Source organism: Gouania willdenowi, chromosome 3 (assembly GCF_900634775.1).
Source record: "Gouania willdenowi chromosome 3, fGouWil2.1, whole genome shotgun sequence".
Classification (NCBI taxonomy): domain Eukaryota; kingdom Metazoa; phylum Chordata; class Actinopteri; order Blenniiformes; family Gobiesocidae; genus Gouania; species Gouania willdenowi.
In genome coordinates this window covers 19,937,264-19,962,347 of record NC_041046.1, presented here as the reverse complement: position 1 = coordinate 19,962,347, position 25,084 = coordinate 19,937,264, and the positions used below count along the sequence as shown (strand labels likewise).

Here is a 25,084-nt window from a genome sequence, read left to right as displayed (position 1 = left end):
AATTACGAGAGGATAAGTCAAAATGTTCGGTTGTTGGATGTAGTAACCCACACGCTTCATTACACCGTCTCCCAGCATCAGAACCTTTTCAAAGTGCCTGGTTGAGTTTTATTTTTCACGGAAATGTACCCACATCTGTGGGTAAGGTCATTTTTGTGTGCGCAAAGCACTTCAAGGATGACTGCTTCTGCAACCTCCGCCAGTATAAAGAAGGATTTGCCGAAAGACTTTGTCTGATTGAGGGTTCAATTCCTTCTATCTTTGGAGACGGCAAACAGAGCACTTCGGTAAGCTGTAAATAACGCTATAAAGTGTGATGAGACGTCCCTGTCATTGTTTTGTTAGCATTAGCAGTTGCACCGTCTTCAGACTTCATATGTTAGCGCTGTGTGCTCGTTTTAGATCCTTGATGATATGGCCTACGTGATTTAATTTAAGTCTAAAGTTTTCATTAGTCATTTCATTTTGCCGTTTTTGTCTTTGAAAAGACTGTATTAAAATGCATTTCGTGACGTTAGCTTGGCGCTAGCGTTAGCTCGGTGCTTGTGTTAGCTCACTTGTTAGGGTTCTGCAGGTTCATCATTTTCATTTTCATCTCGCTCCGCTGGGTCCGACTCTGGCTGGAACATGTAAGGCTGGATGGACAAGTCTTCTGTTGTTGACATTTTGTAAATAACCTCTGAATAAAAAGTTTATGCGCCGCTACATAGCCGTATCTCTTCTATCAAACTACAAAAATGGCCGAGCAGGGTGGAGTTGAACCGAGTGTCACCTGAAGAGGGGGCGGGGTATGAAGTGTCTCATTTGCATTTAAAGAGACCGCACCAAAACGAGTTGCTCTCAGAAGCACATCAGAAAAGGGGTAGAAAAGGGGCTCGTGGAGCTATAATAATGAGGAATTCAGAACCAAGCATTGCAGTTCTGCTTTATATAGACCACAACTGTATGATTTATATGTAAAAAGGAAGGATTTAAAACCATGATATGTCCCCTTTAAAAAAAGGCTTCTAGAAAATCAGACTTGCACTCATGATCAGTAACGGCGTCATGATACCATACCATACCATATCATACCATACCATACCATACCACCACCATACCATACAATAAAGGTGATACGAGGCAATGAAACAGCTGCTAAAAATGAAACTGATTGTGAGTGCTCACGCTGCTCAATGGATTATTTTTCAACTGAACATAAAAACATTAACTGTAATATTAACTGTAATATCAACCTGCCTTCGCTATGTTTGTTTTAGCTGTGACATAGTTTGAGAAGGGAGGAGCTCACATTCTTATTTAGGGTAGGAGGAGCCAGGATTGTCAGGAGGAGGAGTTTCCACATTATGACGCATTAGTGGGGAAAAATCTAACTCGCCCGTTTGCAGCTGACTTTTTACAAAATGTGGAATAATGAGGGAGGAAACAGAACTTTTTCAACTTCGGCCCTCTGAATGAGACTAAAGGGATGTATATAACTGTAGCAAAACCATTATAAATTGTTTTTTTTTTTTTTTTGAAATACTGCCCCTTTAATATTAGGATGAATCCTGAAATGTGATCAAATTTCATTTTTCATTCATCCAACCCAGCAGAATTTTCAAGATCCTAATATTACTAGTATTATTATTATCATATTGTTAGAAAACCAACATGTAGCATCACTTTTTATTAACAAATCAATCTGGGAGACTATTGCATGTGCACTAGCATATTTTATTACTTACTTACCATCTTCGGTATCCTAAGGCTAAAATTCACCCAACGTTCTAAGAACACAGGCCACAGCCTGTAATCAAATGATGCCCAGTGTCCCAACGCTCTCACTGGGACTCTGTTGTATCACCATCTGGAGTTCATCCACTTATGGCACCCTGCACAACGCCAAGAAAGTGATTAGAACCAGCATGACTACGCCTTTATCACATTAGCCGAGCACATATCTGTGTGTCTGATAACACCACAGAACGTCCGAAACCTGTAAGGCTTTGTAGGGGTCAAAGTGGGAGATGCTGGGAGGAGATGCTGGGCTATTATTGGGAACAATTTAACCATTTGTATGTAAATATGTGCAAGTTTGTTTGTTTTCAACTTGATATACCACTACTTGATTTAAACAGCCGACCGAAGAGTGCAATTCACAATAATTAAAAGCTCCTCCTTATGTTCATATGAGACTCTGGGCGTTCTTCCAAGTAGTAAAAAGTAACATATCTGATTTAATGTGTGGAAATCGACTTCATCAAATCATCACAAATGAAAAACTTGGACATTTCTAAAGGCAGTACTTGGACAAAATGTGCAATCAGCTTCCACAGGGACTCACTTCATTGCCTCCTATAAAGAAGTACATCAGTATTCCATCCACACTGCTGATGGTGATGGTCCAGTCCCTACTTCACAATGCTTCACTGTCCATCTCTGCATCAATGCTGCCTCTGAGTCAACGTGGCTCTGGTTTTCACAACCCAACACAGGTTGGTTTGATCAGAAATCAGCTTCTATGAGTGTAAACTAACACCCTCTATTGGCTGTGTCAGGGACTTCACTTATTTAGGTTAGCACGCAGACGCTGAGCTTCGGTTGCAGAAGATTTTTTTAAAAGTTATTTAAAGCAGTGGTTCCCAACACTTGACACCACAAATGTCTGGCAACCACATTTTTTTCTTCTGGAATTACTTTTATGATCATGTTTGTTATTCTGTGTTACAAATACAGAGCAGCCCGGTTTAGTGTTCAAGTTGCGCCAGCTCAGATATTTTTATAGTAGATATATATTTAAGAAAGTGAAAGTATAGAATACAGTTGTTGAAGATTACTTGTGGTGTTTTAGTTTAGGAAAAAATAATAATTTAAAAAATCTCAACATTATGTTTTTACTAATAAATTATAATAATAGTAATACATTTTTATATAAAAATGCTTTTCAAGACACTCAAAGACACTTTATAAGTTAAAACAACTATAGCAAAAACAGTGATTAAAAGTAGTTAAAAAAAGGCAGGAAACAGGTATGAATGAATGAATGGTTAAATGTTAAAAGCACTTTAGGGGACCCCATATAAATTCCATGCGTCTCCACATGGGGTCAAGGTTGAAAAACAGTCATTTAAAGCAGGGGCGTCAAATATGAACAATTTCAATCACAAGTGGGCCACACGTTTTGGGCGGCAAAACAAACAATTTCAACATTCATTACCTTTGATTTTTCTTTTTTTTTTTTTTTTGACCAATTTTTGTGGAATAATGTGAGAAAAATTACAGGATGTTCTTTCAACAACAATTTACAATTGAATTATTTGGTAATCTTCCCAATGATTCATGTTTCCTCTGTCATTTTCACTTTCTCCTGCAGACTGAATCAGATGCTCTGAAGGGCCGGATTTGGCCCCCGGGCCTTGAGTTTGACACATGTGATTTAAAGTATCAAGTGCATCATAATTTTGAGTCTTTTTGTATCTTCTTGTTCAACTTTATCCAAAAAATTATTACCATAACATCACAAAGTTTAACATTAAGTGACATAAAAGTAGCTTTAAATCATTTTATTTAATTTAACTGAATATTGTTCTGATCTCCTTCTGTCTTTGCTCTTCAGGTCCAACTGGCTGAAGCCGTGCTGTGGCCGTCGAGTAGCTCTGTGGCAGGTCTGTCTGCTCAGCGCTGGGTTCAACTGTGTCCTGGTGGCCTGTGTCATCCTCGTGGTGCTTTTCCTCTCCTTGGAGTTGCTCATTGACACCAAACTCTTGCAGTGTAAATAATGTCTTTTTTTTTCCTACTGTGAAACTTAACTTTTTTTTTTCCTAAGAAGAAGCTTGCTGAGCATGCATAACCTTCTCTATTAATACACAGTGTGGCTTTCACAAACACCTGAGGGTGCACCGTGCACAGCTGCAGCTCCATCTGAGCAGCAGGGATATAAACTTCTCTGTGTCCTCTTCCAGTATTTCACTCAATCTCTGGGGACTCTGCTGGTCCCGTTACACTTATATTATTTTCAGGGTTGGGGTCAATTACATTTTTCAGCTACATATACGTCTTCAATTACCTATGTTCAATTACAATTAAATTATTTTTTATCCTCAGAAAGTCAATTACAATTACATTCTTAATGACTAAAGTTCAATTACAATTAAGCACAATTTCTGAATGTGAAATAAATAACCTAATAAAAGTGAACCTTCCTCTTGTGTTAGCTTTCTGTTAGCATCTCTAATGATAACAGGTCCCAAATCAGCTGTAAAATACACTAAAAACAAATATATATCATCTAATTTCTTTCCTATCTATTGGTTACCTTGTTAGGCTTCTTAATCAATGAAAATATAGGTTTTAATATTTATGATGTGGGCGTCTGAGCCTTTTTGTGTCAGTATATTACTAGATTTATATTTTTTTTAAATGGTAAAATGTAAGAAAACTTGATATGAAACTTTCTAATGTTTGTTAACTACATACAGTATGTGTAGAACTGTACATAAAACTGTAACATAGTTCCCCAGTTTCGCGTTGAATTATTATTGACAATTTCTATAGAATTTTCATGGCAATTACAATTAGTCAATTATCTGAATTCAATTACAATTTAATTACAATTTATGACAGCAACACATTTTTAAAATGACAATTACAGTTATAATCACGCCATAATTGTAATGATTTATCAATTACGTGATAACAATTATAATTGACCCCAATCCTGATTACTTTACACATGGCAATTAAATTGTGAATTTGATTACAATCAGCAAACTGACAGAGTGCAAAAATTGTAAATAATACAAATTTACAGATCTGCTCCAAACACCAGATATCAGTCAAATAGACTGATAACAACATTACATATCCTCATATTTACACAATTATGCCACGTGAATTTGATTTAAAAACAGAAAACTGCAACTGCAAATTCCAATACATTTAAAGGGACACATGCTGCTGTGATTGCAGGCTCTCTCTCTCCTGTCACATGGAGGAGCTGCTGGAGTCAGACAGTAAACGGTGGTGATAGGCAGTGATTGAAGGAGGTGATAATGAAGAGAGTCTCTTGTCAGTGGCAGCAGGCACACATCCCCATCGATTACTGGCCTCCATCCAGCTGTGATGATCCTTCAGTCTGACTCCACTTCACTCACTTTTAGATCCATTGTAATCTTGTTCTTCACTCTCTGCCAGTCAAATAAAGGCCACATATTAAGATTAGAGGAGCACGGCTTGGAGTGGCTACAAGTAGTTGATAAAGGAAAGGCCTTTGATGTGAATGATTAAAAAAAAAAAATGTATATATTGCTTCGATGCTTAGAAAACACACAACACACTTTTTAAAACTCATTTTGGAAATCCATGCACATAATAATCACGTTTCATAAGCGGAGTTTGAGATTCTTGCCGGGGGGACCAAATACAAAATAGAATTAATCTCCAGATTCGTGCCAACCACAATGTGTGTAACGTCTATCTGTCTTCTATCTATAAAGCAAGGAACTTCTATCTGTGTTTGTCTGTGTGTGTGTGTTTGTTTTCCTCAAATATCTCTGCGAATCATGCTCAGATTGGCCTGAGACTTTCAACATGGCTGCTGCTTGGTTCACGGGTGTGCAACGTCAGATTTGTTTGGACTGCAATGATACCATTCATGAATTATTTCAAAAAGTTGTCTTAAATGCAGCTTTGCAGAACAGCTCAATGTTGACAGGTAGTCAGAACAGCTCAGTGTTTTTTGTTTTTTTTTTCCCCTTTGTCTGCACATGCTGTCAAGGTCAACACTACAAGAAGTGCAATATTTTTAAGACAGCAATGCATGTTTTGTTATTGCAATTAAATAAATTAATTTATTTTATTGCATAATTGTGACTCAATGATGACAGCTGGTCATGGTAACTCAGGATAGGTTGAGTGACTGCACAAAGGGCTTTTAAAAACGGCTAAAGTGGATCTAATATCCTAAAAAAACACCCCGTAAATATTGACCAGCAGGATTCCTCAGTGAGCAGCATTTGTAACTAAGGTGAGTAATAATAATAATCCAAAATAATGAAATAAAAATAAAAATAGGCTGTCACTATATATATGTAGCCTATATTACAGTGCTAAATATTATGCTCTGCACATTTCATTTAGTCGGCTAGCTACAAATTAGTCTGTTTATACTGCCAGATTTCATCCTATTTGAGATGATGTTAGCTTTGTTCGTTGCAAACTTTTATGTGCTGACTATGACAATGACATGAATAATAGACATAATCAAAACTGTAAGGCCTTTTGTTGCTTTCTCATTTTAAATTCACCAAACCCTTCTGAGCTGTGACTGTGGAGGTAGGACCGATGAGCTTTTGCTGGCTTTGAAGAGTTTGTAGAGCTAAGGATATACTAATTAATTATAGCAGCTTTGTATTCTGTATGTAATTTGTATGCCAAAAAATGTGTTATGGTTTAACCCAAACGTCATTGATAGTCATACGGCCACCTATCGGTAAAAGGAAATCATAGGCATTATATTTGTACAGAACATTGCAGAAAGGTTTGTGATAAAATCCTTGAAAATGGTCAGCTACATCTCAACATTTACATTGTGAAGAAGGTATGTGCAACAGAAGAAGAACCAACCTAAAGTCTCAAAAGTTTGGGACCATTTCACCCAAAAAGTATAGTATTTTTAAAAAAACAACAAATGAATTAAAATATGTTTTGTACAGTCATTGTGTTTTATGGCACTTAAAATATGTGTACATTATGTACATTATATTAAGAATTGTATTTGTTTGAATTAATTTGGGAAAACTGTAATAAAAACTTTAGACCGCTGCAAAATGTGCATATGGTTTTATTGTTGACAAACTTTTCTCTTGTTTTTTGCTGTCCACAGTTTCCAATGCGTTCCAGTTTGCCAGTATTATCCACTGGATCAGCCTTATCATCCTCTCTCTTTTCTTCTCAGAGGTAAGACATGTTCAATATCCTATTAGAACTTTATTTGAACCAGTAATGAATGAGTAATCTCTCTTTCTCATTCTATGTTTGTTATCTGAATCAGAATCAGAAAGTTTTTTATTTGCCATGTATAGTTTAAAACAGTACAAGGAATTTGATTTGGTAGTTGGTGCAAAAAACAAACTTGAAACAATAATAATAATGATAAAAATCAAGGACAAGGGATAAATACATCTGGGATAAATACTGCTATTAGCCATAATTCTATTCATCTTTTTTGTCTTGTTGTTCTTTGCTTTAACCAATATTTTCATTGTGCCCAGTCTGAAGCAATGCTTAGAGAACTAGAAGAGGACGTTACTTTCAATTATTGTCCAGTTTGGATGAATCCTGATGGCCATCTTTCTTCAGGCTTGTGAACATGAATCTTGTAATTGTATTTAGTCCTAATAAAAGTTTAGCCTCTGTTTTATGAAAAGTGTCTTATCAAGCCTCTCGACTTGTGGAAAACAAAAAAATGAAAATGGGAGAATTTGACCCACAAGGCGTGAATCCAGTTCAAACCAATTACCCTGACCATCCCAGCCTCAACGCCCCAAAGCAAACATTAATTAGGAGGCAGCCAGAAGGAGCAGTAATTAAAGCTGGGCCTAATGAGCAGTGGGGATTGGGTTACAGCAATGAGATCCTTTCTAACACACCACCGATATCACGGGGAACAAGCCTTGTGGTGGCGCTGATACACAAATGTGACATTTCATCACCTCATTTTTCTGCACCAATCAGACGACAGCATTCTCGGTCAGAAAGACCAAAGCGTTATAGTGACAGTATAATATTTACCTGGAATCATGCATTCATTAATCCTATGATTTCATGTTTCTACAGCGTTTTACAAGACCATGATTTTAAAAACCCTACAGTCCTTCTTTCATAATGACGAGGGTTGTTGAACGTGATGCTAATTACAAAGCCTTACAGTATAAGCCATCTCACTCCATTCCTTTCTCTCTTCATCTGCCACAGACAGTTTTCAGAATTGTAGTGCTTGGGATCTGGGACTACATAGAAAACAAAGTTGAGGTAAGCAGCATGAGTAAACACAGAACATCATCACTAATGTGAGGTTATTATTTAACCTAAGCATAGACATTTTGCAACGTGGACTCATACATTGTTTAAAATATACATCTTATTGTGAATATTTAGAGCTTAAATGCAAAATAAAATGTTGCTGCTCAAATGAAACTTGAATGCTGATGGTGTTGTTCACAGATAACGCTAAAATATATTTGCCCAGTTGAACACAGAGAGTGTGATTTAGATGCTAAACAATGCAAGCTGGGGACAAAAGTCCAGTGTTATATTTAATCATCAAAGTTGTGGTCATATCCTGCCATATGTCTCTGTTTGCACTTTAAACAAAGAGCTGAAGTGTTACAATTTCATACCGATTTTTCAACCTTGCGGTCGGGACCCCATGTGAATAAAAATTGAGTTGCCTGAAATGTCTAGTAATTGGTAAAAAAAAATATTAAAAAAATAGATAAAAGCAGATAGAAATTCTATTCTATTCAAATATACATGAATAGCGGGGTTTCCATTACAGATTTTTGCAAAAATAAAAGCGATATTTCTAAATATTGACAAAGTATAATTGAGCTTTGAATGTGTTTCCATTGAAGGTTGTTTTGGGCAGGAGCCTCGTAACTCCTGTGAAATCTCATCCTGTGAGATTTCGCTGCAGAAAGATGGACGCTCAGAACCTCCTTAAAACACTCTCTATTCCTTTGTTGTTTCACTTCTAATGTGGCACTAATAATTAGTAGAAAGTGTGTATTTGTACGGTTGCCGTACGGACAACCCCCAGTGCTATTGGTACGTTTACCAAAGTACATGTACGTAGTGTCTTAGGTTTAGGGTTTGGTTATAACCCAAAATCGCAACAATTTTTAGGGTTATGGTTAGGTTTACAGTCAGGTTTAATCTTAGTCACGTGACCTAAACTGGCCAATGAGGGGCGCTGCGTATGAATAGAATGTTGGTATATTGATACGGCAACCGTACGGATAGCCACAGCCTAATTAGTATTAGTATAATGCTAAGAAATACCTCGGTCTCCTCTTCTGCTTACAAGTACCGCGCCATGTTTACTCCGAGATAAATGGCCATGTGTTTCCACAGCGCTTTTGCGACACATTTAAATGTCGAAACCTCTGAAATACCCCCTCATGAAAGCGGAAAAACTTTTTGCCGATATTTGAGTGTTTTTTTTTTCGAAATTCAGGTGTTTCCATCACCAGTTTTTATTGCGCTATTTAGATGTTGCGCATTTCCAAGGGTAATGGAAACCCAGCTACACACAATAAATATCAAATAACTGTATCCTATACTTAAACTTTCTCAAATATAAATCTAGTTGAAATAAAATGCAGTATAAAAATATCTGAGGTGGCGCACTTGTCACTTTGTGCACTATTCCTGGCTAATCTGTATTTGTAACACACTTTAATAAACATGATCAAAAAACTAATTTTAGAAAAAGATGTTTCTGGGGTCTGGTTTTTGTGATATCAAAATGGGGTCACAACCCAAAAAAGGTTGAGAGCCCTTTGGCTTAGAGTTTTACAGGTTTGACAAAATGCAACACCCTCGATGTGGTGCAAAAGAAGACAACAAGTCTTTCCAAAAACATTCAAGAATGCCAAGCACATAGTGACACCCACTCATCAAACATGACAGATGATTAGCTACTTCACCTGTGTACCTTAAATATTATTAACATTTTTATTTCTAGATGTGTGTATAGAATAAATCTAGTAATTACACAGGTGTTTTTGACCCTGAATGTTAAAATCACCAGTTGGACTTGATAACACCAAAGCGTTAGGAAAACTGATGTTATCGTTTGCATATGCGTCAAACTTTGAATGTCCCTGTGTGTGTGGCTCCTGCAGGTGTTCGATGGTGCTGTCATTGTGCTGTCCTTGGCCCCTATGGTGGCCTCCACAGTAGCCAATGGACCCAGCAGCCCCTGGGACGCCATCAGCCTCATCATCACTCTGCGCATTTGGAGGGTCAAGAGAATCATTGACGGTAAGGAAAGATCTGTGTGTCAGAATACTGAAGCATGCATGTGAGCTTAATCCTCCCTGTTGCCATGGCAGCCATAAGAACACCGTTTCTGTCTTAGTTCATGATTGTCACAAACACGCAACAATCAGGTGACCTTGGAGCAGCTGAATGACCGCCCGTCTTCTGGTGATTATACAAATGATTTGCTATTCAGAGCTAGATAGTATTGATCACCTCTCAGGGTACATTTCTGCCACTCTAACTTGTATTGATTTTAAGTGTATGGTTAAGTAGATTCAGAGGAGCCATAATGAATATGTTGGTCGTTCATAAGTATGCTAATACAGGACCGGTCCAATAGAACTGGTCAGAGGTCATCTTCTATAGGGGCCTCTGACTGCTGCATAGAGGATGAGCTGCACATAAAGCACTAAAAGGCTCAGTGTTGCACTTTGTGTTTAACCAGAATATGAACAAGTGAAGCAGTTTCACCTTTATTGTGACGTTCTATCAGTTTAATTTCTATGTCCTGGGTGTCAGGTGGAAGAACAGACAAGACTCAGACGCAGACTCACAGAGTGCAGCTTTTCAGGACTCATAATAGAAGTAATAAACGAGGAGGTCTTAATTTCAATGGCAGTGCCTTAGTTAAGGATAGGCAGGTGGAGAGCTATGGTGTGGGTCAATTATATTAATCAGTTACAATCACGTTTTCAATTACCCATGTTCAATTACAATTCTATTACGATTACAATGACCAGCATTTTCTCAAAATACAATTACATTTCAGTTGTTTTTGATACTCAGAAAGTCAATTACAATTAATCACAATTACTGAGCCTGAAATAAATAACCTAATAAAAGTTAACCTTCCTCTTTTGTTAGCCTTCTGTTAGCATCTCTTATGATAACGGGTCCTAAACCAGCTGTAAAATACATTAAAAAAACAAATATCTATCATCTAATTTCTTTATATCTATTGCCTTGTTAGGATTGTTTTAATATTTTTGGTGTGGACGTCTGAGCCTTATCTGTGTCAGTATACCCCTCTATTTACATTTTTTTAAATGGTAAATGTGGGAAAGCTTGATATGAAACATATTTTAATAAAAATATGTGTAGAACTGTTCATAGAACTGTAACATGGTTCCTAAGTTTTGCGTTAGATTGTAATTTAACATTTTTATAGAATTTTCATGGTAATTACAATTACAAAGTCAATTTTTGGAACTCAGTTACAATTTAATTACGATTACGACAGCAACAGGTTTTTTGTATTAAAATTATAATGAATTATAATTACGCCATAATTGTAATTAATTATCAAATAAGTGATTAAAATTATAATTGACCCCAACCCTGGTACATGTACGTGTTTTTTTTTTACAAGAAAGCTTTGTGTGAAAAGATCTAATCACAACAAACCTGCAGATTTTCACAGTTCTGAAGTGAAACAGACACTTCCAGATGCTCCACCGACCGACGTATAACGAAACTCAATGACTCGCTAGAATATCTGACTGAAATGCAATTTCACCTACAGAGATGTATGAGACAGGAAATAGTTAGCCATATTATGTGTACTTGAGGCTAAAAGTAATGTAAAAGACTCCAAAGGAATATCTTACACCAATTAATGACAAAAGTTTTCTTATTCAGCTTTAGATCTATCATCTAAAGTGCATTCATGTGACGGGTGAGGGTTTCATTGTGCGTGTGCATGGGACAGGCAATTCCAGTGTATTTAAAGCCTTAAAAAAATGGATTATTAGAATATGGATGAAAAACCTTTGGTGCATTTACATTAAGTAACCTGTATTGTAAAAGTTGCACCAAAGCAATACAATGATAAATAGAATATATAATAGAATCAAATAGAATAGAATAGAATAAACCTTTATTGATCCCCATAGGGAAAATTCACAGAATATTAAAAATAAACAGTAAGAACAAAAATAAATACCAACATAGGATAATAATGCAAATATACAACTGTGGGACGGACCTAAATTATATTTAAGAAGCTCAAAATAAATGTTAAGAAAATTTAAAACAAAAACAAAACAACAACTACAACAAAAATGGCATAAAAAACACAACAATGTGGTTAAAATCTGTATCTTATTGTTGGAATGACCTCAAAACAATTGCACAATACCAACAAATTCATAGTGATAAAATGACTTAGTAGAATAGTTAAATAAAATCTGCACTGAATACATAAAGTATTTTTTTCTTCTGATTTATGAAACTAAATTGTCTTTTTTTGAAAATGCTGATACAGCATGAAGGTCATGTAACACTTTCACCTACAGTGTTGCCTTCAAGGGAATGGACTGTTGATTATCCTGCTCACTGCAGCCTTCGACCTGTTGACTTTGATATGTGTGAGTGATTGAGTTTCATTGTTAGTCAGGTGGCAAACACACTGAAGAGGAATAAAAGCTGGCCTCAAAATCAATGCGTGTGCAGCTAAGGGACTGGCTCAACTATCACAGCACAAGAATTGAGTCTCTTGCAGAATAAGCTCGATTTATGGGGCGGGGGGTGGGGTGTGGGGGGTGTGGGGGGTCACTGTCGTCTATTAAAGGAGAAATGTAGAATTACAGTGCAGTTTATGAGGAAAAAGGGGATTACGTTGAATCAGTTGGGTACTCTTGTCAAAGGCTTGGAAGAGAAATATAATTATTAAATAGCTTACTGTTCATTGTAATGATAAAAAAACAAAGTTTTTGCAGATTTTGCAGCACATTAATGATCAGTTAACCTCTAAGATCTCACACTTTTGGTCCTAAACCTTGAGTGGAATTCCTTGCAGACCTGAATCAGCATGATGAGGAGGAACTCAGTATTTCAGGAGTTTTTCCACATTCACTCTAATTGGAGCCATGGAGCCATCCACATGTGACTTACTGACATGATCAAGTGGGAGGACACCTCAGGGTGGGCCCAGGACTCCACTGAGAGATTATATCCATGGGCAGGCCTGGGATGAACTTCATGCCCCCTCTCATTTCAGCTCTGACTTGACTAATTCTAGCTGATGTCTCCTGTAATAATTAGAGTGTGGCTCGTCATTGTTATTAATAGACGAAAGGAGCAAAAGCTTAGCTTGACTCTGGAAGGAAAGCCCTTGTTTTTGACTTATTGCACTTCAAACTGTACACAATTCCAATAGTATCTGCAGTGGTTCAGTCCTTAGGTACATGGGTTGAGAACCAGAGCGTCACCGGTTTAAATTCCTGGTTTGGTCCAAATAAACGGAAGTTGTTCGGGTAGCTAGTGAGGTGCCAGGGCACTGCCAATGTGCCTTTGAGCAATGCACCAAACCCCAACACTGCTCTCATCATTGTAAAGTGACTTTTAGTACCCAGAAAAGCGCTATATAAAATTGATGTATAATATTAATGATATAGGGCAGGAGCAAAAACTCAAATGAATCTTATTTAAAAATTAGATGCTAACAACCCAACAAAAGAAAAAAGAGCAAAACAAGGAATAGAAAAAAAAAAGCAAAAAACAAAACAAAATTTAAAAAAGAAAAAAAAAAAATGACTTAAGAAATAACCCAATTCAATATTAAGAAACATTGGTGAAGAAATTATTCACAACATGCATGTGTTGTCTATTTATCCCTGTTTTCTTTTATTGCTGCACCTTACTGTTTGGCTGCTCCAAAAAAAAAAAGAAAATCTAAAAATAAATAAACCACTCTTTAATCTTTGTGAAACAACTGCTCAATTTCTGTCTTTAATTCTTTTTTTTAATTGTATCCAATTCTAATAAAGTTTCTCCTGCACTGTCACCAGACCATTAGCTCAATGTTTTAAGAATAAAATACAGAATATACACATCCTATTATATTAAGAGCTCACATATTACATTACAGACAAGCACAAACGTGTGATTTACACAATTCATTAACGAGATATGTAGATAAAATATTTATTCCCTGAGTTACAATTTACACAAGTTACACAACAATGGTGCCACAATCACTAGACTAATATAACTTGGCATGAGAAGGAAATCTGGGAAAGGTCCATCAATACATGATCATGTCCTTGAGGTTGCTTTGCTGTTTATGTGCCGTAAGGCATTGTGTTCTGTCCACCATGTGCAACGAATCAGCTTAAAAACAACTCCAGCACCCCCTGAGACCCTAAACAGAAGATGGATGAATGAGTAATGAGTATGAGCTGGTTAGAAATGTGCTTATTATGAGTTAAGGAGTCTTTGTGCTTGAACGTCATCTACTAAACCTGATTGCTTCTTTTTACTTTTGTAGCCTATATTGTTTTGGACAAAATCAAAAGACACTAAACTCAAACCTGATCTAGGGCTGGGATTCTAACGAGTTTCTGTAAATAACAGTGAATTCCTCGGCTCGTATCATTGAGCCTGAAAAAACTTTTTTTTTTCCTCTATTTATCTTTGTTTCAGCTTATGTTCTGCAGGTCAAAGTGGAGATGGAACTGGAGATCCAACAATGTGAGAAGACAAAGGCAGTGAGAGAGGAGCAGCTGGAGCGTCTCACTCAGATCTGTCAGGAACAGGCTGTGAGTAACGTTACAGAACCTGGACTGATTTTTAATGATATATGTTCAAAAGAACATATATAATATTATAGGTGCTGCAATAATAGGCAATTTTAGGCAATTTTAGGCTAAACAAGGCTAAACGAGACAGCAGCTGTTACCGTGTAGAGACAGATTCCAAAGGGCTGTCGAAAATTCAATTATTAAGACAAAAATACACATATTGCATCTGGACAGCATGGAGATTTTGGTCATTTGTTTTTGACAATGATTTATTGGCTACACAAGTAAACAACGGATGTTTAAAAAAAAATGCAATTTTTGCATTGACTCAAATTGTTCACGAGGGCTAAATTCAAAATTCTGTGAAATCAAAATTTAGTTTTTGAGATTAATCTCTGAATTGCATTGAAGAATGCAAGAATTTTTTTTTTTACAGCCTTTGATTCAATGTTTTTGCACTAATTACCTTTGCACTACCTTCTTTTCTCTTTTTGCTGTTCACACTTTTTTACGAGAGCTGCTATTTTTTTTTATTTCGTTATGCTTCTGAAAAAGTAACAATGACAATAAAAGGATTCTGATTCTGAATTTGAATATACAGTATATATATATTTACAAAACTGTTAACAGTCAAATATTCTGATGCACTGAAGTGTAGATTGTTTGTGTATCTGAAGACGTGCTGTAGTGCGTTTGTGTCTATTGAGCAAAAATTGTGCAGATGTGTAAACAGTACTGATATTTTCTACTCAAGTAGAAATACTGTTACTTAACTAAAATTGTACTCAAGTACAAGTAAGTCATACATAAAATACTCAAGTACAAGAAAAAAATAGCTCAATTAAATAGTACTCAAAGTAAAAGTTACTAGTTACTTTTACTCTCTACGTTTATTTTTGGTAATAAATCTTGCCACGGTTTCATTGCATATTCCACAAATGCATCTGTATAAAAAGGTTCGTCATAATGTAAAATTCATTTTTGAATAAAATAACACCAATGAATTCAATTCAAAATTTAAAAATTAAAAGTTAAGACGCTAAGTATAGCTACTGTACATTCATGAACACAAACACTGAGAACATGACCAGCATTTAGTGCTGTTTTGGTGCAGTGCGTTACGTTTAATCTGATTGGTCAGTTATGATGTGATGCATTTGATTGTTGTCTGGTTATTTCATTTTCTGTAGTTTCACAATGTCCGTTGATCATTTTAAAACAAACAAACAAAAATAATAATAATTTACTCAGTAGGGTGGGTGTAGAATTGTAATTAGTTACTGTACTTATTTTAAAACGTACTTAAGTACAAGTAAAATTACAAGCTCTGTTTCAACCTCTGGAGCCCCACTATTGGACTTAGTGGTGTGGGGAGAAGGTTGTGAGTGATGGGGATGTTATACCAAGGAAACCTGGTATACATACAGTACACACTTATCCATGTTGTATGCATTTGTACCTTATACTGCAGGGAGTTTCTAGAAACCCAGAGAACAGACAGAAGATAGAATAAAAACTAATAACCACGACCCTGGACATGATGTCATGTGACATTGACTTTGTCATTTTTTATATTCATCAAACCACTTGTTCTCAATGACTGAAAAAGCAGATTGATGAAAACTGTGATGTATATTTTCTACCAGTAGAGGGCAGCAATGACACACAAGCTGAGCCTTTCTGGCCTTGTCTACGTACATACTTTTGTGTGCTCTTATAACATAACAGGTAGTGTATATTAAGGAATCCACTCTAAATTTTGATTTTTCAACTCTGTCAGGCCTTTAGACTTACTCAAAACAAAAGGAAATTATAATTTTATTAAGATCCTATTGGTCCACTTCATCCACTTTTACTTTCAAAAACAATGCATCTTTTTTGCCTGTTATCTTCACCTTCTCACTCGCTTTTTTATCTATTTTTTTTCCTTTGACCATAACATATATTTTTCATTCGAAGTTCATTCAAATAATTCCCTTTTACCCTCATCAGTTTGAGATCCGACAGCTGAGGGCCCACCTGGCTCAGCAGGACCTGGACCTGGCTGCAGAGCGTGAGGCAGCCATGCAGATTCACCGTGTTTGGGGCAAACAGGGCCGGAGTTTCCAGTTTGCTGAAGGTTTGACTCCTGGGGAGTCTGATGATGAGGTTGGTCACAGAAACCCCAGGGAGGCCCGTGCCATGGCAGGTATGCTACACTTCCTCAGGCAAACAGTTGCACAAAATAACACAATTGAGAGGAAACTGTTATTTTCTCTTCCTTTTTTTTGCTTGAAAGAACATGTTGACAAACCTAGAGAGAAGTGCAACATAAAGTATGTACATAATTCTGTGAGACAAAAAGTGTGTAATTTAGTGACATCAGGTGAACTGAATGCCAGAGCAGTGAACAGTTAATCTGCAGCAGTAACCCTGGAGCATCTTTGAGGCCAAGCTCTTAACCCTTCCATACTCACACACTACACCCGTCTGACCGCAGGCGCTCTGGGATCAATGCAAGGGCAAAAAAAAAAAAAGCTTTTACAATGTGGTGAATCCTGGAGAAAACAAGCATGTTCTCCGACACTACGTCAGAGTGGATGGGCTTCGGTGATGCCCCAACCAGTCCAACCAGCACAAGCCACAGGGCCACTTCAGGTACAGAGCGCTCTGTGCATTGGGCCTTGTTAGGAAAGAGTGGGCTCCTGTCAACATCTGTTCCCCTTCACCTGCAAACCACAATAGGACACCAGAAGGCTACGTGGAGGCCACAGGATTACCCCGAGGGCATAGTGGGAAATCTGGCAAACCGAAACAAGTGGAGCTTTTTGCAGAAACACGGTCACTGGGATGAGTATTTAGGCCACAGGGTGAGGCGAGACAGGAGGACTCCATTTAGGTGGGATTGTGTTTGGATTGGCTTCACTTCCTCCCACCAGCAGGGTCCCTCAAACACACAAGAACCTTTAGGAGTCTAAAACATTTTTTATATTTGAATTTTAAAGAAAAGTCTGGTCACACTTTATTTTGAAGTTTTATACATAAGGCTGACATTACGCTGTCATTATCTGTCATTAGCATGAATGAGTTGTTGTCATTAAGTGTCGTTCGCTTCATTATGACATTTTTGGAGCTATGTTGACATTTTTTGGGTTAGGTGGAAGGCAGGGTTGGGTTCAATTGCATTTTTCAGTTACAATTACATTATCAATTACCCTTGTTCAATTGCAATTCAATTACAATTACCGTTGCTGTTACCAACATTTTTTTCTTCAAATTACAATTCAATTACAATTTTTTTATCCTCACAAAGTCAGTTTATACGTTCTCAATGACTAAAGTTCAATTACAATTAACCACAATTACTGAGCCTGAAATAAACAACCTAATAAAAGTTAACCTTCCTCTTGTGTTAGCTTTCTTTTAGCGTCTCTGCTGATAACGAGTCCTAAATCAGCTGTAAAATACACTAATAATTAATAATTATTACAATTAATATTTTTTGAAATGATAAAATGGGAGTAAACTCGAAATTAAACATATTTAAAAAATTGTTAAATACATATGTGTAGAACTGTAAAATGGTTAAATTATCATTGACATTGACAATTATCATTGATTTTCATGGCAATTACAATTACAAAGTCAATTATTTAAACTTAATTATAATTTAATTACAATTACAACACAGCAACATATTTTTAAAATTACAATTGTAATTATGCCATAATTGTCATCAATTATCAATTACGCTATTACAATTATAATTGAGGTAGAGTTAGAGGTTAGGCAAGGCAAGGCAAATTTATTTGTATAGCACATTTCATATTCAAGGCAACTCAATGTGCTTTACATGATAAAACATTCAATTGTTTAAAATCAATAAGAACATTTAAAATCATCAGTAAAATCAATTAAAATCATCATTAAAATCATCAACAGACACATGACATCAACAACATGACCAAAAATCTCTCTCTCAATCATACGCAGTAGAGAAAAAAAGTGCCTTTAACTTAATTTAAAAATGTTTACATTAGATACTGACTTCAGCTCTGCTGGCAGTTTGTTCCACTTCTTTGCAGCATAACAACTAAAAGCAGCATCACCATGTTTACTGTGAGCTCTGGGCTCCACTATCTGACCTGTGTCCATAGATCTGAGAGACCTGCTGGGTTCATACCTGACTAACATGTCACTGATGTATTCTGGACCAAACTCATTCACAGATTTATACACCAGCAGCAGAACTTTAAAGTCTATTCTGAGGCTGACTGGGAGCCAGTGTAAAGACTTTAAAACTGGAGTAATGTGCTCTGACCTCTTTGTTCTGGTTAAGACCTGAGCTGCAGCGTTCTGAACCAGCTGTAGCTGTTTGATGCTCTTTTGGGGGATTCCTGTCAGAAGACCATTACAATAGTCCAGTCTGCTGGAGATAAAAGCATGGACCAGTTTCTCCTGATCTTTCTGAGCCATTAAACCTTTCACTCTGGAGATGTTCTTTAGGTGGTAGAAGCTGTTTTTGTGATAGATTTGATCTGACTGCTGAATGTAAGATCTGAGTCAATCAGAACACCAAGGTTTTTGACTTGGTCTTTAGCTTTTAAAGATCGAGACTCAAGATAATTGCTGACAGCAGTCCTCTTTTCCTTGTTACCAAAGACAATCACCTCCATCTTGTCATGGTTTAGTTGAAGGAAGTTTTCACTCATCCAGCAGTTTACTTTTTCTAAGCAGTCACACAACACCTCAATAGGACCTTAGTCATCTGGGTTCAGTGATAGATATAGTTGTGTGTCATCTGTGTAGCTCTGATAATCAACCTTACAGTTCTGTAAAATTTGGTTAGGGAAATGAATGACACTTAACGACACTTAATGACAGCCTTCATGACACCTTATTCATGCTAATGACAGGTGTGATGTCATAATAACGACATAATAACGACAGCGTAATGTCAGCCTTTATGTATAAAACTTAAAGTAAAGTGTTACCAAAAGTCTTTCTTTGGTGAAAGGTTTGGATCTTCAAAGTAACCAAACTATTTTATATGCTTATAAAATGAATAGTCATGCATTCATCACTCTAATTGCATGGAGATTTAATCCTTTATCCTGGGTAGGAACTCATGGAGCTGGTATGATCCACCCACAGATATGATAAACTATTTTATTGCATTATAATCACATGCATTTTTTTTCTTCTTTAGATGTTTAACACATTTTGTTGCTTCAACATATTGCAAATAATTATATCATTTAGGGTAAACACTATTAACTGGGATTTTAAGTGGTTGTTTTATTGTTTGAAATTTAGTGTGCCACCATAATCCGAGTCTGTGCCCCTGCTGTACCCCCCCAACCAAGACTTCCTAGACCCGCCCCTGACTGTATGAACACATTGTGAACTTAATCAAAGGTTATTTGCTCTGCCTATAGGCAGTGGCTATCTGTACGGTTGTATTTATATACCAACATTCTATCCATATGCAGCGCCCCTATTTGGCCAGTTTAGGTCATGTGATAGGTCAGTCATTGGTCAGTTTAGGTCACATGACTAAGACTAAACCTAACCCTAAACCTAACCCTAAAATTTTTTGCAATATTGCGTTATAACCTAACCCTAAACCTAAACCTAAACCTAAACCTAAACCCTAAACCTAACCCCTAAACCTAAACCTAAACCTAAACCTAAACCTAAACCCTAAACCTAACCCCTAAACCTAAACTTAAACCTAAATCCTAACCCTTAACCCTACCTCTAAACCTAAACCTAAACCTAAAACGCTACATACGTGTACTTCGGTAACCGTACCAATAGCACCGGGGGTTGTCCGTATGGCAACCGTACAAATAGACACTTTCTTTTAGATATTGGTTAGTCATTTCATTTCATTCTCCTGTGCTGAAGAGTTTCTCTTTCAACCATTAGTACAGTTTAGATTCTAACCACGAGGACCGCTGCATGTCAGTGTCACCTCTCCTTTTCCACAACTGACAGGTCAGTAACCCTACTGTCCCAGAACCAAGAGGAGACTCTTTAATCTTTGCTGGACAACCATTCTTCCTCTCCCTCAGACTCATGTCTTATTAATCGAGGGGTGATTGTCTCAGTCTTGTTTTAGTGAGTGCAATGCCTCCTCTCCAGGGGTGGCTCAGAGATGAATATTTTAGGCTGAAAAATAAATGAAATTACCCATCAGAGTCGGCATCGTGTCCCCAGGGATGGGGGCTACCACTCAGGGTACTCTGGGTTCGCACTCAGCGAGCGGACAGTGAGCTGAAGGCCAATGAAGCGAGCAGAAGAGCGTCGTAGATCACAGAGCCATTCCCCCAACACACACACAGAGGCCAAGCATCACTGCAGGGATCTGAGCTGAACAAAGAGCTGCTTTGGCTCTCCTCGTCTCCCCCTTTTCCTCTCATCCTTAAAAACCAACCCCACCCTGACCCTGCCCCAGTTTAGTCATAGTGCTGCACTATGATGCAGCTTGGGAACCAGACCCTATATTTAAAAGGAGCCTGGAGCACCTCTGCACTTTAAACCTGAGAAATAATTATAATATTCGGACGACAAAATATTTACAGATTATAATCTAAAAGTTATAATAATAATATATATGAAAGTATCATATATTTATTTATTTATTTATATTAGATTTATCATAAAACTGTAATCAAAAAGAAAAAAACCTCATCCACCCCCATTTTGGTGTTGTTCAAGCCATTGATTTTCAACTGGTGGGTCGGGACCCAAAAGTGGGTCGCGGACAGCTTGTCAAAAATAAATAAATACTTAATGTTTCTCATGTTGGACTTGTCTTTTATTTTGAAAGAAACTTTTATTTTGGCAGGAATGCTGTGAAATGCATGTTGCACAGGAAAATATATAGATTTATGATTTAAAAAAGATGATATATGTGTGTTTTCAACAACTGTTTTGGAAAAACTATATTTGGTTGGTTCTAAAAAAACGTGGGTGGCGATTTAATGACCATTGCAAAATGTGGGTCCCAGGGTGAGACCATTTGAGAAACACTCTATACAGGAGTAAGCTGTAAAGCTAATGGTAGAACCAAAATATCAATAGGATGGATGTTGTTCTCATTTTACATCATGGATCCCTAAAGTGTGGCCTGCAGCCGCCCAGTGAGCCGTGATTGACTGTGGGTGGGCCAGCGTGGGTCAATTTCAAAAGTACAGAAATAGTATTCAGTATTGAATCATGCAAGTGCATTTAAAAACACCAAAAAAAGTGATTAAAATGAATTTGAAAGTTAACAAAACGTGAGGATTTAATAAAATGAAAGGTTTCCCCCACTTAGGAAAAACCTGCCACTATCATTTTTATGTAGTTTGCTCTTTTTTGTGTCACTTTTAGTAGCAATAAGTGATTTTCCCCTGACTGTGCATGCTTGAATAGATAAGCATGCTGTTGTAGTGTTTTGACATTCTGCGGTGGTTTAAGACACTAAAGCCAGGGGATCAGCATGGCCATGTGTGCTGGTTTTAGAGATCAAATAAAACCACAAATCTAACTAAAGCTAATTTAAAGCTAACACAGATTATGTTGGTATTGTATCTTACTGAAAGAGCATTAATAATCATCTAATAATGTTTTTGAATGTTTTTTTTTTTTTTTTTTCCGTCTCAGATCCAGTTGTACGAGATGATATGAACAACTACATCAGCCAATACTACAGTGAGGCAAGCAGTGGTAAGTGATTTTATCACTATGGATATGAATGTAAATAGTATTCAAACAGTTCTATTGAAGTCTTGATCAGGGTTGGGGTCAATTTCATTTTTCATTTACAATTACGTCTTAATTTATCCATGTTCAGTTATAACTCAATTATGATTACAGTGACTGACATTTTTTCCAATTACAATCAAAATTTCAATTATTATTTTCCTCCTGAATTTCAAATAAAATTACGTTCTCAATTACTAAAGTACAACTACAATTAATAACAATTACTAATAAATAAGGCCATATAACGTAACCTTCCTCTAGCTTTCTGTTAGCATCTCTAATGATGACGAGTCATTTTGTCTTGGTTACCTTGTTAGGCTTTCTATAATCAATGAAAATATTGGCATTAATATTTTTGTTGTTGGCGTCTGAGCCTTTTTTCTGTTTGTATACCCCTAGATTGATATTTTTTGAAATAGTAAAATTATCCTAAAGAAAACTGACAGGTAGTTGGAAAGGTTGATATGAAACATTATTTTAATAATTGGTAACTATATGTATATGTAAGCCATAGAACTGTACCATGGCTTCACAGGTTTACGTTTAATTAAATTGTAACTGACAGTTTTTATAGAAATTTCATGCCAATTCCAATTACAAAAATCAATGATCTGAACTCAATTACATTTCATATACGATTACAACAGTTTAACTATGATTACAATTATAATTACATCATAACAGTAATTATCAATAATAATTGACGCCAACCCTGGTCTCGATACTTCTTTTTACCATAAATGATAAAAAAGTAAATATTCAGATTTTTTTTCCATTACTTTTGTTACAAATGAACATAAATGATTGTATTGTACATAAAATGTGTTTTTTATGTTGCTCAAATAAATAAACAAACAAAACTTGTTTATTGTAAATTTTAATGTAATACATGAATTTCACAGAATGATTTTTGGCTCCTCTTGTCTATCTTTCTTTCTATTTTCTCTGTATCTTGCCCCACAAGAGTTGTCTTTCTTAATTTCATTGTGCCTTGTGTATAATGACAATAAAATCATTCTATTCTATTCTATATTTCTCAAACCAACAGTCATGTTTTTTTTAATGTGAATGTCCATGTAGATGCTGGAGCTTCTGGTTTTGGTCCCCAGCTCATCACAACCTCAGCCATTGATGTTCACCTCCCCACCTCGTTAAATTCCATCCAGTCCAACCCGTTGCTAGCCATGGAGCGGGTGGGCAGCACAGTGAGTGACACCTCCACCAGCATGTCGCGATCCAGCGGCAGCCTGACGGCTCGCCCCCACAGCCTCAGCAGCCACACTCCGGCTTCATCCCTGACGGACTGCAGCAGCAGCACAGCTCAGGACCTCAGCCTGGGCAACAGCTCCCACCGCTGCTGCCCCCCGTCCATCTCAGGCCACAACCCGTGCAGGGACCCCAGCGTGGTGGTGCAGGAGCTGCTCTCCTCCATCTCGGAGAACTCCTGCCTTGCTCAGAAAGGCCTGGTGGTAGACTCTGTCAACCTTAAGCTTCCCAGTCCAACTGGCTCTGAAACTGCCAGCCCTGAGCTGGACAATAGGATAAACATCTTCAACCGCTGGAACCATGAGGAGCGGCGAGGCCGGGGGGGTCGGGGCTGTGTGCTCCTGCAGACCAAGCCTCTCATCCACCTGCAGGGCAACACGTCTGAGCCGTGTCTGGAGGAGAAATACAGGCTCCTGGGACGTGGTGACTCACCTCTTAGCCACATGTCTGATACATAGGACATATTTACACACAAACAGACGCTCTTTTCTTTCTCTCACCTCTGGTGACAGGTCTGATCTCCTGCTGTTACATCTTTCTGTTGTTATATAAATCTAATCTAAGCCAACTCAAAGCAAGCTGGAGCCTCAGCTTCTAATGCTCCTCTACATGACGTGCTCAGATGGGAAATAACAAATGTATTGCCTTTTGCTATTGTGTCCGACCTGTTCTCCCACAGTGGATCTTTCACCTCAGTAATCTGGTTATAGCATAATGACATTTAATTCCAGGTAAGGGGCAGTTTATTTAATGTGTTTTCAGACACAGTTTTCATCAGGAAATCCCCACATAAAGTAGGTCCTAAATGCACTGAACTTTACATAAAATGAAACCAGCATTGGGCCTTTGTAGCCTTTACCGAACAAACACAGAAAGCAGAGAAAGCAGTGTTATATTGCCACTCAGTGTTCTCTGGCATTTTAACTGAAAAGATGTTTTCTATTGTCTTTTTATTATTATTATTATTATTATTATTATTATTATTATTATTATTATGATCTTCATCTTCGTTAGTTATTTTATATTTGAAAATACCAAGCTTTGCTTTGAAAGCGTAAGCAGGAAGGAGGTCATAAGACAGTCAATGCTTTGGTAAACATCCTGTTTCTCCAACCTGGCACCTCATGGTAATACCTCCCATTGGTGACACGTGTTCCCTATGTTTACAGGGCCCGCCCCTCAGCTCTGCCTTCTCCTTCCTTTTATCTATTTGTTCTTTTTTTTTTGTAACTTCATGGAAATAGATTCAACACAAAGTCGGCTGTATTTGTGTGGGTGAAATGATGAGGTTAAGTGAGTGGACTCTTCACATGAAACCTGACTGGAGTGCTTGTAGCATGAACCTTTAAAAGATATGTGCCATAGAGGGCGAGCAAATTCTTTGCACTTTACTGTTTACACACACTTTTGTAATTTGGAAGACTTTATTGCAAAATGCAAGTGTTTGTCATTTGAATGAAAAGAACAAAATAAAAGTCAGTATTTCCTTAACTACTTTAAGATTACTGGTTAATTTGGTTAATGTTTGTCCTTAAGAT

The 25,084-nt window shown here is 37.1% G+C and overlaps 1 protein-coding gene across 2 annotated transcripts in view; it reads left to right on the top strand.

The window, feature by feature from the left end:
* The window catches only part of LOC114461337 (transmembrane protein 266-like), a 63,567-nt gene extending 38,711 nt beyond the window's left edge, over positions 1-24,856 (top strand). The window contains exons 2-9 of one of the 2 annotated variants that reach the window (XM_028443353.1): positions 3,599-3,753; positions 6,866-6,939; positions 7,957-8,013; positions 9,888-10,026; positions 14,449-14,564; positions 16,539-16,734; positions 22,179-22,241; positions 23,361-24,856. In XM_028443353.1, the coding sequence (XP_028299154.1) occupies positions 3,599-3,753; positions 6,866-6,939; positions 7,957-8,013; positions 9,888-10,026; positions 14,449-14,564; positions 16,539-16,734; positions 22,179-22,241; positions 23,361-24,004 (1,444 nt within the window). In that variant the 3' untranslated portion in view covers positions 24,005-24,856. The remainder of the gene's footprint in view (positions 1-3,598; positions 3,754-6,865; positions 6,940-7,956; positions 8,014-9,887; positions 10,027-14,448; positions 14,565-16,538; positions 16,735-22,178; positions 22,242-23,360) is intronic. The other variant, XM_028443352.1, reaches the window with a different exon arrangement.
* The last annotated feature ends 228 nt before the right edge of the window (positions 24,857-25,084 follow it).